The 15,425-nt window shown below is 42.0% G+C and overlaps 1 protein-coding gene across 6 annotated transcripts in view; it reads left to right on the forward strand.

The window, feature by feature from the left end:
* The first annotated feature begins 4,489 nt into the window (after window positions 1–4,489).
* Window positions 4,490–15,425, forward strand: part of LOC309658351 (zinc finger protein 177-like) — a 53,681-nt gene continuing 42,745 nt past the window's right edge. For 3 of the 6 annotated variants that reach the window (XM_082456812.1, XM_082456819.1, XM_082456820.1), the window contains exon 1: window positions 4,893–4,969. In XM_082456812.1, coding sequence (XP_082312938.1) covers window positions 4,894–4,969 — 76 coding nt within the window. In that variant the 5' untranslated portion in view covers window position 4,893. Of the gene's footprint in view, window positions 4,549–4,844; window positions 4,970–13,445; window positions 13,535–15,425 lie in introns of those variants that run through there. The other 3 variants (XM_082456815.1, XM_082456817.1, XM_082456816.1) reach the window with 3 other exon arrangements.

The following is a 15,425-nucleotide window of genomic DNA, read 5'->3' on the forward strand; positions in this document are numbered from 1 at the left end:
TAGAAGCCATGCTAGACTTTGGTCAAGTTGCTTATTGCAGGAGTTTGGGTGGAATTGTTATGTGCCAAGGTAGTCCTCACTGCCTTCTACCTTCTTCCACTACCAATTCCATATTTCCTTTGACCTCAGTTGATCATGTTCTTTGCTTAAGAAGGCGACTGAAACCTTCATTCCTAAAGAGTCTGAGCCATTAGTAGTCCCACCTGCATTGGATTGTGGAGATTTCCATTGACTTTATTCATAGGACAAGGGAATACTAAGAGATGCCCTTGGATACCTCCTACATCCCAGACATATTCCCTCCTACTCCCACTGTGTAGTAGCTACCCAATTTCCCCTTGGTAATCAGGATCAGACACCTCAACTGGTGCAGTAACCACCCCTCCCATCTTTGTTGATTCTTTGATGATCCCAAAGTTGCCAGGTGGCAGTCTTAACCTCCAGTTCAATAGAATTATTTTTATGCCTCCTGGTGGAAGAATTCTTCCCTTTGGAGCTAAGACCTCTAGATCAGCACAACCTATCATGGAGATGGAAGCAAAATTTTGCTAGTGGATCATTAGGGGTAATAGTAAGTGGAACCATTCCCATTTCCAGCCCTTGATTCCTAGACCCATGAATCCTGGCTATGGGAAACACAGCACCATATATCGGAAGCTGATTTAAACTATACACCACATCCTGGAGGTCATTGCCGCAGCCCTGCAAGCCTTTGCTATCTAGCTGCCACAACTGAATCTTCAAAAGGCTGTTCTAGAACAGTAAAATGATTCTCTAAATGTGTTAAAATTTGAGCATGAGCATGCTATGAAATGAGTTTCTTGGTTAGAAGTGATACTGTGTGGGGTAACATGAGGGTGCATAGGTATTCCTCAGTTGGTGGGTTTTGTCAGAAACACTGAAGACACAGAAGGCAAATTCATATGCAGAGTTAAGTGTCTACTCCACTAAGAAACAATCACTTCCCTTTACATTACAGATGTGGTCCAATCAACCTGCCACCTGGTAAATGGCTGATTCTGCCAAGGAATGGTGCCATATCAGTGGCTCAGTATTGGTCTTGCTGTTGGCATACTGGGCACCCAGCCTGGGCTTTAGCAGATCAGACTTGGTGAGTAGTAGTGTTAGTGAACCAAACTTGGGTCCACTTGCCCTCGTGTAGTAAAGCCAATCTACTGACACCGGATTATGGTGAAGGAAAGTGCAGCATTTATTGCAGCGTGCAAAGCAAGGAGTCCAGGGCAGCTAGTGCTTAAAAGACCTAAACTCCTGAAGGCTTTCAAGGAAAGGATTTTAAAGACAGGGTTAGGGAGGGGGATTGTTGGGTGTGTGATCAGCTGGTGGACATTCTTCTGATTGGTTGGTGGTGAGGTAATCGGGAGTCAACATCATCAACCTTCTGGTTCCAACCAGTCTGGGGTCTACATGCTTGTGGGCAGAGTACAGTCTTCTTCCACCTGGTGGGGCCTTCAGTATCTGCAAAACAGCTCAAAGGACGTAGCTCAGAATATTATCTAGAGCCCTTGAGGAGGAACTAAATGTCCTTGAATCTGTTTAATGGCTAAACTATTATTATTTTGTCTTGCTTGACTGTTTTCCTTTCTTTCTGCATTTTCTCACTTCTCTCATTAAATTTATTGACTAAAGGTTTTCTACAGACAAAAGGCAGGCAGAGGACATTGGGGGGAGCGGTTCCTATTCTGGGAAGGTCCCATAGGGTCCTGCTCAGTTACGGTAGTCCATATTGCTAAGCCCACACATAACTTCCTTCCCTGCCATCATGGCTACTTTGTTCAGGAGCCCACTGAGGAGACAAGAACAGCTGGAGAAGGAGGCTAATAGCCACAGAACCAGTTGTCCTATTGTCATGGTCACTCTGCTGATACAGAACAGATTCCCCACCCAAATTTTGTTTGGATGTCAAGACTGACTCTGCCACACACAAACACACACAGAGGGTATGAAAATGTTCATAACTTACATTACAAATGACCCTTGGTATATAAAATAGATAACTATTAAGGACCTACTTATAGCACAGGGAACTCTACTCAATACTCTGTAATGACCTATATGGGAAAGAATCTAAAAAAGAGTCGATATATGTATATGTAAATGATTCACTTTGCTGTACACCTGAAAATAACACAACACTGTAAATCAACTATACTCCAATAAAATTTTTTTTAAATGACCCTTGGGTCAGCAAGGTGAAATAACTCTATTTGTAAATAATGGCCATCAAATGTCAGTTTTTGAAGACACTGCAGACATACTCTCCACCATTAATTTCTCTCAGTCTTCCATGAACTTTCCTTGGAGCAATAAAAAGGTCTCGATGGTGGGACTTACTAACCAAACATATTCACATTCTCTCCTTCTCCCTCTCTTTCTCCCAACCTTGCCTGTCTCTTTGGGACCCTTAATTCTCAACACGTCTTTCTCAGTTCTTCACCCCCACTAACCTTTAGATGGGAACTTTTGGCTCAATGAAGAGCCAATACTAGGTGCACACCTGAAAGATGTTGTTGTTGTTTTTGTTGTTGTTTAATCTCTCAGGCTCTGATGTCCTAATATACTAAGTTATGGTGGCTTTCCTTGAGGACTCTCCACTCTTGTGTCTCCAACTCACTTTCCCCTTATAATTACTTCAGTTTTCTGACTTACTTTCCTCAGTACCTGATGTCTCATCTACAGAGGCAACCTCATCTACAGATGTGGGAAAAAGAAAGATTATAGAACCCTTATGAATCAATATAACAATGCCTCTGCAAATTGTGCCAGTCTCAAATCTCAAAGCACTAGAGGCAGTATGACCTATTGTTGCAGATTTCATAGTCAAGAGCTTACTCATTTCTTGTACTAGTATAATAATAATAATATCCTATCCCCTTAAAAAAATAAATAATAATGAGAGTTGATATTGTTTTGTAAAAAGCTTAAGGGCTATAAATTTTATTGTGTGCCCACATTTCCTGTGGCCCCCAAACCAAATGCCATTCTGGCTTCTTTACCTCTGAAATCAACATACTTCACAGTAGCAGGTCTCTCTTCAGCTTTCTCCAGTATTCCTTTACATCCTGACTCCTAATACCATTTCAGTTTCATGAGACAATACAATACACCTGGACTGTTATGCCACAAGTCTTCACTAAAAGCCCCTAATACTTCTTCCAGTTTCTCAGCCATAATCTCCAAGACTTTCGACCTCCCTATTCTTCTACTTTGATTCTAGGTGTAGTCACCTGATCTAACCTCCTCTCAAGAGGAATCTCTTCATCTCTGGAAAACGTTGCTATCTAAAGCCATAATGTTTCTGGGAATTCCCTGGCGGTCCAATGGTTAGGGTTCCACGCTTTCACTGCCAGGGCCAGGGTTCTATCCCTGGTCGGGGAACTAAGATTCCCAAGCTGCAGCGGCCAAAAATAAATAATAAAGATGTAAACTTTCTGAGGATAAATTACAATTCAATCAGATTTAGTAGGTTCATTATATAGTTCATGACCATAACGCTGGGAAACAAGTCCCTCACACCAGAGTGAATAACAGCCAGTAAAAATTCCCTTTCCTTTTACTGAAAGACGACTTATAAGATTCCTAAAACTTACTGTAGACTGTGCATTGACACCTTAACTATTTGCCTCCTTCTATGACATGATTATTAACACCCGTGAATCTCTACCGTGAGAGGTCACTGCACCGTTAGCCTTTGACTGACTCCAGGCTAATACTGAGAACTCCACATTTCTTGGTCTCCCAAATTACAATAAGCTGTTTTCTTTATCTATTGGTAGCTAAAATGGATCGTCAAGCTCAAAAGCATAATGGAAACCAGAGTCCAACTGGGTATCACAGTCACTCTCACAACTCAGTGGCTAAACAATCTCCCCATTGCTTCAGGACAACAGCCTCAGCCACATAGTTAGCAGAAGCCATCTTAGATTTAAACTTAGGGTCACCTCTTCACCTCCAGTGTCAGAGGCCCCAGACTGAGATGCAGAAGCGTTTGCTCCCTCTCGCCCTAACTGCGGTTTGCAGCTCCCTTCCCAGGTAAGGGGACTCACAGAGAGGAAGTTAAACTATATTGAAAAAATGAATGGTGCACAGTGAATTTATGTTGCCATGTGAAAAGGTCAAGTACAGCTAGGCGGTAACTGTATACATACCTCCGTGGGGAAAGTGCAGCAAGAGTTGTGCAATGACAGGTATGATGCATTCAACTGTGCACCAAAATTTAAAAGCAATTGTTATTCATGTAAGACATGTAAGATGCATGGGCTATGGAGGAAAACAAACCACTACGCAGTTCCTGGGCCACAGCCCCGCCTTCCGGGGCCTAACCCAGCACACCAGCACCAAACCGCGGAAGGAAAAGGGTAGCTCTCCTCTACTCCGAGATGAAAGAAAAGCGGCCTCCGGCGTCTGCCCAACCTCCGAGGCCCCGCCCCTTACGCTGTGCGAGGAGCCTTGAAGTGCGCGTGCGCGTTTGGATCTGCGCGTGCGCAAGGCGGCGGCTGTCTTTTCTTCGCGCTCCGGCTCGGGTCTGAGGTAAAATTTTTGGCTCTTGGTGTGTCCCTCCTCTGTGCGGTCAAGCAGGAGGGGAAGACACCAAAGAAGAGGCTTGAGGTCAGAGGACGCTGGCCTCGCACGCTGACCTGGCCGCCCTGGCCTCCGGCCGGCGCTCCCGGGCGGCGGCCCTTCCCCCGAGAGCCCGGGCCCGCTCGGCCAGCCGAGGTCCGGGCGGCATCTCTGGGAGGAGGCGGGTCGGCCAGGCCTTGTCTCCATCCGCGATGCTCCCGATTTCAAAAGGCTCCAGAGCAACCTTTGGGTTCTTTTTCCACAAGGAAAAGGAATAGCATCTCCGTCGTTCTCGTCACGGTGACTTCGGCCCCAATGGCCCCCTGTTCCCGGGTCCCGGTGAGCACTCGGTGGCTTTGTTCCGGCCGTGGGTGTCGGTTATTGAAGTTTGGTAAGTTATATTACGTTGGAAAGAGAAACCTTTGCAGGTTATTAGGCAGCACGTGTGTGTGATCTAAATAAATGCAGGAGTGAAGGAATTCATATAAATACTAAATTTACCACATCAGAGCCCTGTAAAGCCCCAAAGCTTCAAAAATATAGGAGTCTCTGGGAAGGAAGACGACGCAGGCTGGTTTCTGTTAGTAGCAGAAGTTGGAATTGAATTTACCGTAAGTAAGATGAGTTTTGACGGGTGGATTTTTCTTTCAGGTATTCATCTTGAAATTATTATTATTTTTTTTTGTCCGCGCTGCGCAGCTCAGTGGATCTTAGTTCCCCAACCGGGAATTGAACCCCAGGCTCCTGCAGTGAGAGCGTGGAGTCCTAACCACTGGACCACCAGGGAAGTCCCTCATCTTGAAATTCTTATCTAAAGAAAACCTGTGGCGTCAATAAAACGAACATCCATGAACCCTTCATCTAGATTCACTAATTAAGATTTTGTCTCTCGTTATATATATTATGATGAACCATTTAATGGGAAATTGCAGACATTCACTTCCGCCTTTAATCTTCAGCGTTCATCTCTTAAGAATGAGAACAGTCTCCTACTAAGAACAAAACTGCATTGTCCACCAAGAAAACCAAAATTGGGGCTTCCCTGGTGGCGCAGTGGTTGAGAGTCTGCCTGCCAATGCAGGGGACACGGGTTCGAGCCCTGGTCTGGGAAGATCCCACATGCCACGGAGCAACTGGGCCCGTGAGCCACAATTACTGAGCCTGCGCGTCTGGAGCCTGTGCTCCGCAACAAGAGAGAACGCGATGGTGAGAGGCCCGCGCACCGCGATGAAGAGTGGTCCCCACTTGCCGCAACTAGAGAAAGCCCTCGCACAGAAACGAAAGACTCAACACAGTCATAAATAAATAAATAAAAGAACGTGAATTTCTTTAAAAAAAATAAAAGAAAAAAAAAAGAAAACCAAAATTTTTCCAGTTTTCCAAGAGTATCTTTTATAGTTGTCCGGTTTTTTGGAGAGCTAGGATCCAAATAAGATTTGCACGTTGCATTTTGGTTTTAGATTGCTTTTACCTAAAACATTTGCCTGTATTTTTGGTTCCTGCCAATTCCAGGATTTTTCTATTGTAAAATGTTGGCATTCTGATATGATGTTTTCCTGTGATTTCATTTAATTAACTTGTCTATCTCATACAGTGGACATTGGGTCTAGAACAGTAGTGTCTAATACAAGTATAATGTGAAGTACAGATGTAATTTTAAAAATTTTAGTAGCCAAGTTAGGAAAAAATGAAGTTATTTTTAATAATATATCTTATCTAACCCAATTTACCTAGTTATTCATATATAATTATTGGTGAAATTAATGACTAATGTAGCTAATATAAAATTATTAATGAAAAATTTTACATTTCTTTTGTACTAACTGTTGGAATCTGGTATGTATTTTACATTAAACACATCTCAGTGTGGATGCTAAATTTTTGTTGGAAATTCTTGATCTGTATTTAGTTTTCATGAAATTTACTGTTGAAAAAGTAGATTTGGAAACCCAGATTGCTCCAAACATGCTGAAAAGTTTTTTAGTAACTGAGCAGTTTTATTTCTAAACTTAATTAAAAGTAAGTAAAATTAAGAATTCAGTTCCTCAGTCACACTAGCCACATTTCATGTTCACAGTAGCCACATAGAGCGAGCCAATGGCTACTAAGTTAGACTGCAGGTTTAGAGACGTGAAAATTTCCTAGGTGATGTTGTGTACTTCATATTGTATCCCATCAGGAGGCACATAAATGCAAGTTGTCCCACTGCGTATTAGGAATGGAAAGCATTTAGTCAAGGTGCCCATCTCTCTCTTGTGTAGTCACATTTTTCTTTTTGGTAATCTGTGGGTGATACTTGGCAATATGGGAATAATCTCTTCCCCAATCCTTTCAATCAGTGGTTTTAACAGCACTTGTTGATCTTCGCTTCAACCTGTTTTTACGTTGGGGGCTTACGAAATGGTATTTTTTTTTTCTAATTCTGTCATTCCTTCTCCATTCTTTAGCTGTCAGTCTTCTATAAACAAGAGCTTTCCCTCCCCACTTCCCCTGCCCTCTATATTTTTTTCCCTTTCGGAGTGTCACAACATATCCCTGGATTTTTCTTTCATTCATCATATTATAAACAGTTGCTGTCATTTGATGCTCAAGCTGTCCCAAACTTGGCCAGGAGTAGTCCTTTTTTTTTTTTTTTTAAAGATTTTTTTTTTTTTTTAAATTTATTTATTTTTGGCTGCGTTGGGTCTTTGTTTCTGTGCGAGGGCTTTCTCTAGTTGCTGCGAGCAGGTGCCACTCTTCATCGCGGTGCGCGGGCCTCTCACTGTCGCGGCCTCTCTTGTTGCGGAGCACAGGCTCCAGATGCGCAGGCTCAGCAGTTGTGGCTCACGGGCCCAGTTGCTCCGCGGCATGTGGGATCCTCCCAGACCAGGGCTCGAACCTGTGTCCCCTGCATTAGCAGGCGGATTCTCAACCACTGTGCCACCAGGGAAGCCCCAGGAGTAGTCCTTTTAATTTGATTCATGTGTCCGTTCAACACATACCTATTAGTCTTTGAGTGTAAATCCCCAGTTCACTTTGTACTTTCCAGTTACAGACCTGTAATCAATGATTTCTCCAAGAAGCCTCTTTCCTTATAGACACCAAGGTCTCTGTGATAGGCTCAGTGCTACTGGGATATAACTGTATCTAGGCCTTTCAGTGGTTATCTAAAATATATATATATATTTTTGAGACAAAATTGAAATCAGATTGTATTTATAATTTTATATCTTCCTTTTCATATAAATTATTATCATGAGCATACTCTCATATTGTTATTCTTCAAAAACCCAATTAAAATGTATATTTTCTTACATTGTAAGTTCATACTCATATTCCTAGTAAAAATTTAATATGTGCTTTTTTCTTTATTTTATACTTGTATCTCTTTTCTCTTATAAAAACCTTGGTTTGTAATACCATTAATATATTGTTTTATCCAACAGTATGGGTACAGTAGTTTCAAAAATTATAATACCAGTATTACTACCAACGGTAGACTTGCTCAAGAAAGTACTAAGTTTCTTTGCATTTTTTTGTCCTTAATGGTTTATATTAAGTATATGCAGTTCATAGTACTGTGCTCAAATATTTGTATGAACTCTAAGTCTTTTCTCTCATGGTTTTGTTATCAGTTTGATATACTATTATGTGCATTTCTGTTTACATTTAGTTTTAAGGTTTGCTTCCTTTCTGAATTAACTTATTTTTTTAATTTATAAAACTTTTTCATGGTTCAAAGGTAAAACTGTATAAAAAGGTATATTCAGAAGTCTCACGTCACATTACCACCAGTAGCTAACCATTTCCATTTTATTAGTTTCTGATGTAAACTTTCTCAAAATTCATATATATATATATATATATATATATATATATATATATATTCCTTCCTTCCTTCCTTTCTTTTTACCTTCACATGAATGTACTTCTTTCTCCAATTAAACTATATACTGGAAATCCATCTATATCAGTTCATAGTGATTTTCCTTTTTCTGTGGCTGCTGAGCCCTTTATTAGTGCATGTATGGTAGTTTAGTCAACTAGTGTTCTATGGATAGAATTTGTGTTGCTTCCAATTATCCTAACCAAAGCAGCCTAATAACAGTAGGAGCAAACCTGTAGTGCAAAACAACCCAGATTTTTTGACTCATTGCAGTGAGGGAGACTGCATAGCAGAGGAACCGTGGATGTCTCAACCAAACAAAGCAAAATGTATACTTACTGGATTCTGAGAATTGTGACATTTAGGTGAAATTTAAAGGAAGCAGTAATTTGATAGTCTCAAAGCAAAGCAGGACTGTGTTAAGGGGTTAACATCAGGTCCGTACTACAAACAACCCAGGCTCTTGTTTCCTTGGAAACAATAAAATTAAGATAGATGTGGAATATTGTGTCCAGAAACCCTTTATTTGAAGCTCAGTTCCAGGTTTTTAAATCAAGACTCCTTCTTGATGTCAAATATCAAAATAATGATATATATCTTCCAGGCAAAATTGGGATGTTTCAGTCTTACTGATGCAATTTCAAACAGTGAATCTCTGATAGTCTCCGATTTTACAGAACAAAGTTTCTCAGTGAATAAGAAAGCAATAGTAGCTCTGTTACATATTCTTTCATGAGATGGTCAGTCAGGTGCTGCCACAAGGGGAGACTGGAGGCCCAGGAAATAACAAAGTTTTATTATACTCTTAGGTCCTAGAGGCGAGGCAAGATGTCACCATGCAGGGTGATGTGGGAAAACACCAGGATGGTCAAGAGGCAGAAGGCACAGGAGAGAGGCGAAGGTTTAGGCCACTGCCTTTATTGGGGTTTCCATGGGAAAGGCAAGGCAGGGCAGAGGAAACAGCCAGGATTGACTGCTTTGAATAATTTTGGCAGGCTTTGGGTATAAGAGTGGTCTCTAGTTGCCGGCTACCTGGCCCTGGGATGTTTAAGGCAGAGAAATATTGCCTCCTACAGTGGATGGGTCTGCTGGAGATAGTATGGTTCTCTATTGGTTAGTTTGCATATCAAAGTCATGCTCCAGGTTGAGTCCTTTGTTATTTCTCAGAGTTGGCTAGCCCCAAGAAGCAGTCTCTCCCCAGCCAGAAAGGATTTTTTCAGATGTCAAAAGTCATAATATACAGAAAAGTGTGTGTGTGTGTGTGTGTGCGCGCGCGCGTGAGTGTCCAATACAGTCGGTACTCGTGTTTTGATGAGAGTAAGGAAACCGGGGCAGTGATAGTAGAGACTTTTAGACAGTGTGGCGTAAGTTCCCCTAACCAACACAGAAAACATTTTACTGTGATAATGGAAAGGAGAAACACAGGTAAAGTACGAGGAGTCCTTGTAGGCCAGCCCATAATTTAAGTTTCCCATTTATATTGCATTAGTCAAGAAAATAAATCTGAAATTTTTTGCAGTCTCTACCAATATCTTAGTGGAGTTGTAGAGTAGATTAGAAATACTCTCATATCAGGGTGACATATCTGGCAGTGGTGGTGTTGGAGGGGATGAGCTGATAAGTTAGTAAAGTATATGTAAAGGGTGATGGTGTGTGGAACCAAGGGGAAGGAGTGCTGGCGGCTGCAACGCAGAAGGTCTTGGTGGAAAGTTGGAGGCGGTTAGTGGAAGAAAGCATCATGGAGTGGGTGGCCCTCTTCCCAGAGGGTCCAGGGGTTGGCCAATATGAGGCACGTGCCTCCTGGGAAAAGCAGTAATCTCCACTAATTCCTTTTCCTTTTTAAAATGAAAACTTTGTTTTTAGAGCAGTTTCAGGTTCACAGCAAAATGGAGGGGAAGGTACAGAGAGTTCCCATCTGTCCCCTGCTCTCCCCCCAGCCTCCCCCATTATCAGCATCCCCCACCAGAGCAGTACATTTGTTAACAGTTGATGAACCAACATGGACACCTCATAATCACCCGAAATCCGCAGATCACATTACAGTCCACTCTTGGTGTTGTACGTTCTGTGGCCTTGGACAAACACGTAATGACATGTTTCCCTCGTTACAGTATCATACAGAGTATTTTCACTGCCCTAAAAACCCTGTGTCCTGCCTATTCTCCCTGACCCCCACAACCGTTGGCAACCTCTGGTCTTCTTACTACTCCATACTTTTGCCTTTTCTAAAATGTCATGTAGTTGGAATCACACAGTCCATTAATTTTTGGAATGATATCGGTACTAGTAACCTCTACCAGATTTCCCTGTAGGCATGGAGTGTAGGGGTGTATGTTTTGGCAGAGAGCAAGGAGTATACCTGGATCGTGGGCTAAGCAGACAAGGAACTCAGAATCATAATAGAATTCCTAATATCAAAGGAAGAAAAGCACAAAGTGTCCTATGTCCAATCTGTGCGTTGGAAGAAACAGTCCCTGGGGTTTAGTGTCAGGGTCAGGTTAGCCCAGGGGGCAAAGTCATCTCCAACGGCGAGATCTCAGACTGGGGTGATGTCTCCTGGGGTGACGTCATCTCTGGTGGTGAGCTTCTGGGCCAGGGTGATGTTGCTGAGTGTGAGACTGGAGTATCCTTTTCAAGTGGGTACCTACTCCAGTTGATGTGGATCTCAGCATTTGCCATGTTGGTTGAAACACTGTCTTATTTGGAGGGTTTGGGCCTCTGGATTGTAAACCAATGAAAGCACCCAGACCAATAATAAGTCCACAGTTACCTAAACTGTGGTGTGTAGCTAAACTCGACAGGGTTTTTATTTTTTTTATGAAGTTTAGGCTCAAAGTTTAGGCTCCCATATCAGTAGAACAGCTGCCTGGTCTTTGGGACAATCTATGGTTAATAGATCCCAGTGGAGTACACCCCCTCAACCTGGCCTCCAGCCCTTATGGGATAGGGCAAGATAAAAAAAAATTATAAATACAGGTTAAGGTTTGGGGCAAAATAGAGACCTTTTCAGGTTTATTTGTTGGACTGGAATTTAATGAATAGGAATTGTTCAGGAGACTATTAAGCATCTCAGTTAAACCAGTTATTGGGGTCATGAAAGTTCTATGAATGCCTTTTCCGAGAGCCCAGCCTTGTGTATTCTAAGCAGTGAAATGCGTGTCTTTGTTACTAGCAGTAATGGCTGTAACTCCAAAGGGAATAAGGAGCATCCTGGCAAGGCCTTGTATTGTAGTCTTAGTTATATGTAAAGACATGTGATTTTGATTTATATTTTCGGTGCCTGTGAGGCAAGAGATTGCCAGAGTTCTGTACCATGAAATAGGACAATTTTTAGATAATAGCCCAACAGTTTATAATAAATGTGATGATGGGACCGTTTGTTGGCTAGGGCATCCAGTGCTGAGATGACTGCCTGAAGTTTGACCAAGTGTGTTGCTTCTTGGGTCCCATCCTTTATTTAGGGACATCATGGCTAAGGGATGGAAAGCAGCAATATTCCATCAGGCTCCATCACATATGATGGTTAACAGTGCCATTTGTATAGTCCTCCAATTCTCATTGCTATTTACTCAGTTAATCCCAGGGGGCTTCCTAGGTAGTCAAGGGTCTGGGGGAGGGGTAACATCCTCCAGCACCATGGCATCTGGCAAGAGACAGGGGAGGCCACCCCTCCTGAAGGTGGAATATATCAAAGGGCCCAGATTTGGTTCCCTCCTCTCGTAAGGAGGCCTCAGCAGTCATGCTGAGTTTATGGGGTATTGTTTCCATGACCCAAAGTTTAATGGACAAGTGGTTATGGAGGGTTGCAGGCTCAAGGTCTGTGAGAATGTCTGTTTCCAAGAAAGTATGTTGACAGCAATTACAGTTTATAATGTACAGGCATACCTTGTTTTATTGTGCTTTCCTTTATTGTGCTTAACAGATAATTGCATTTTTTTAAAATTGAAGGTAAATTCTCATATTGGAGAATAACAGTAACCTCAGGAGTTCAGGCTTTTGAGACAGAGTAACCTGCATTCAGACTCTGGCTCACCACTTCTTAATTGGTGATCTTGGGCCAATTACTAATCCTGTTTGAACATAAGTTGCCTCAACTATTGAATTACAGTAATAATAACTATGTTGATAATCATATGAGCTTCCACTGTTTCTGGCACATAATGAGTACTCAGTAAACGGCAATTATTATTTATATTCATGTGGTCTACAGTTTCTAATGACTTTCACATAATATAACTTCCATCTTCTACAGAGAGATGGCTAATGAATGATGCTTGATGACAGATGAGTAATGCCTCCTGCGTAAAGATTGATGGTATGAGGCAAGATTCCTACTTAATCAAGAGGAATTGAGATTAACTTATCCATTAAATTCAGAAACTGTCTTGAAGAGACTTTGGGAATAAGACATGTTAAGGCAGATTTCATTAACAGATTCACAGGATGCCAGCCATTGACCTTTTCCCTTGTGGTAAGTCCTTGTTGATGCTCCTTTCAGAGACCGTGCTTTAACTGGCCTGTGAGCAGCCTGTCTTGTGGTCTGGGTCTATGCAGTCCTGCTTCTGGGCTGTCTAGAAGGGGGTTTAAGTATACAACAATATCCTTTTGTCTAAATCCTGGGACTTGGGAAAGAGGGGTAAGTATGCCTATTTTTGTAGGAGAGGTTCTGCTTAATCACATGGTGAGTTGTTATTGTTAGCCAAAAAAAAACCCAACAGTTTTACTTCTCTGGACTTTAATTCCTTTATCTGTAAAATGAGATTAGATTATTAAACTCTTCTTCTTGTTTATCAAAGCCCCAAATCCCATTTCTGACTTCAGATGAGGCGGGCTATAGGGCATTTTATGGCAGCAGTGTGTGTGTGTGTGTGTGTGTGTGTGTGTGTGTGTGTGTGTGTGTGTGTGTGTGTTCATTTAGAATTAGTGTGGAGTGGCTGCCAGGCTTGTGAGTATGGAAACTGTGGGCAGCCTGGATTCTCAGGTTTTGTTTCTTCTCCTCAAGGTTGTCTTTCTCAAGACTTTTTCTCTTTTCATGAGGAGAAGTCAGAAGGGGAAAGGATTGTGACTGGGTGTCTGACAAATTATTTTCAGGTCAGTAGGAAATCTATTCTTTTATAAAAGCGCATGCTTCTTCCTACCAGGTGGATATGTTTCCTACTAGTGAAACAGAGCTTCTGTTTCAAATAGGGCCTGCTTAGGGACTGAGTCCCCAGTTAAATTTCCTCAGATCTTAGGGCATTTCATTTACACAGGAGAATGATACTATCACTCCAGTATTTACTAATTCATTCCAGTATTTACTAATTCAGTCCAATTCATCCATGCTGATTGTGTGCTCTCATTTTGCTCTGATAGACAGGGAGCCAACATGTGCTTCTGAGAATTTGTACTGTCACTGGAGGAATAATTCATTTACCAGCAGTTACTGTGTCTGTAATGTGCTCAGGACTATGGCTAACCTGTCAACAGAGAAAAATAAGACCAGAAGAGGTCACAATCTAGTTGTGGTGAGATACGTTCAGTTAGGTGAGAGAGGTGCTCTTAAAGCTGCGTAATTGGATGAGGTCACCATGAATACGTCCAGGTAGAGAGGAGAAGGGGCTTGAGGACCATCAAGCCCTGGGGTTGATTATGGAAGAACATAAAACCTGTCTAGGCTTTGAGTCTCCCTTCCTCTTTCTCCAGGGAACATTGATGGAGATGGCAATTGCCTGATGCCAGGTTGTTCCTCTAAGAAATGAAGATCTGTTCATTGTATTGGCTTTAATTTTTCTAGGATAAAAGGCTTAGGCCTTCAAAATTATGTATATAAGCTTGAGCTTGGGTTTTAGGCAAAAGACTGACAACCCTTTTGGTGCACAATGAGAGAGAGAGAGAGAGTATGTGTGTGTTTGCATTTTAGTTTTATTTGAAAATTTACTGGTTTGATACAGTTGACATGAACAATTTTGTTGCTTCTCAAGTTATACCTGACAGTATTTGGTATCTCTGAAGAGCAGAGTCTTGGCCCCTTATTTATGGAAGTATTTGTCATCCCTTGCATGTTCTTCTTATATCAGGCATCTTTCTCTGAGAGCAGGGCACCAGCTATGCAGACCTGGTCTGATCTTTCAGGTGGAACAAAGAGGAAAGCTGAAGAAAATGGAAGAGTTTTCCAAGTGAGGGAGAAGGCAGATGTGATTCTTTATGAGAAACAGCTGTAATCCATGAGAGCTGCAGTCCATTTGGAAATGTTAAACAGGAGGCTTTTGAAGAATTTTTTTTCTAAGGATGCTGAGGTCATTTGGTTTCTGAGGTTCCTTGGGTACCTCACACTTCCCTTTCTTTTCAACTTTTCATTCGCCTTCTTAAACTTCCTTTTGGCTTGACAGTAGGATCTGTCCCATTTTTTTCCTTTAAATTTTGCATTTGCATTAAGCTCTTTATCCATTTCCTTTCAATGTTGTTTTCCTGGTTATGCTGCTTTCTGTTCATTATTAGTCTCAACATTTATAGAATCATTTCTTAGTAAATCACCTACCAGTTTGACCACAGCACCTTATCATGCCAAACTCTTAGTTCAGCCAAACTTCTTATCTCTTCTTTTTTTTTTTTTTTTTAATAAATTTATTTATTTATTTTTGGCTCCGTTGGGTCTTCGTTGCTGTGTGCGGGCTTTCTCTAGTCGCGGCGAGTGGGGGCTACTCTTTGCTGTGGTGCACGGGCTTCTCATTGCGGTGGCTTCTCGTTGCAGAGCACGGGCTCTAGGTGCGCGGGCTTCAGTAGCTGTGGCTCGAAGGCTCTAGAGCGCAGGTTCAGTGGTTGTGGCGCACGGGCTTAGTTGCTTTGCGGCATGTGGGATCTTCCCGGACCAGGGCTCAAACCCGTGTCTCCTGCATTGGCAGGCGGATTCTTAACAACCACACCGCCAGGGAAGCCCCTTTCTTTTTGTTTTAAAATATATCTTAAGTCAATGTTTGAAAGTAAATACACATTGGCCTTC

This window comes from Balaenoptera physalus (assembly GCF_965194825.1).
Source record: "Balaenoptera physalus genome assembly, chromosome: 3".
In the NCBI taxonomy this organism is placed as follows: Eukaryota; Metazoa; Chordata; class Mammalia; order Artiodactyla; family Balaenopteridae; genus Balaenoptera; species Balaenoptera physalus.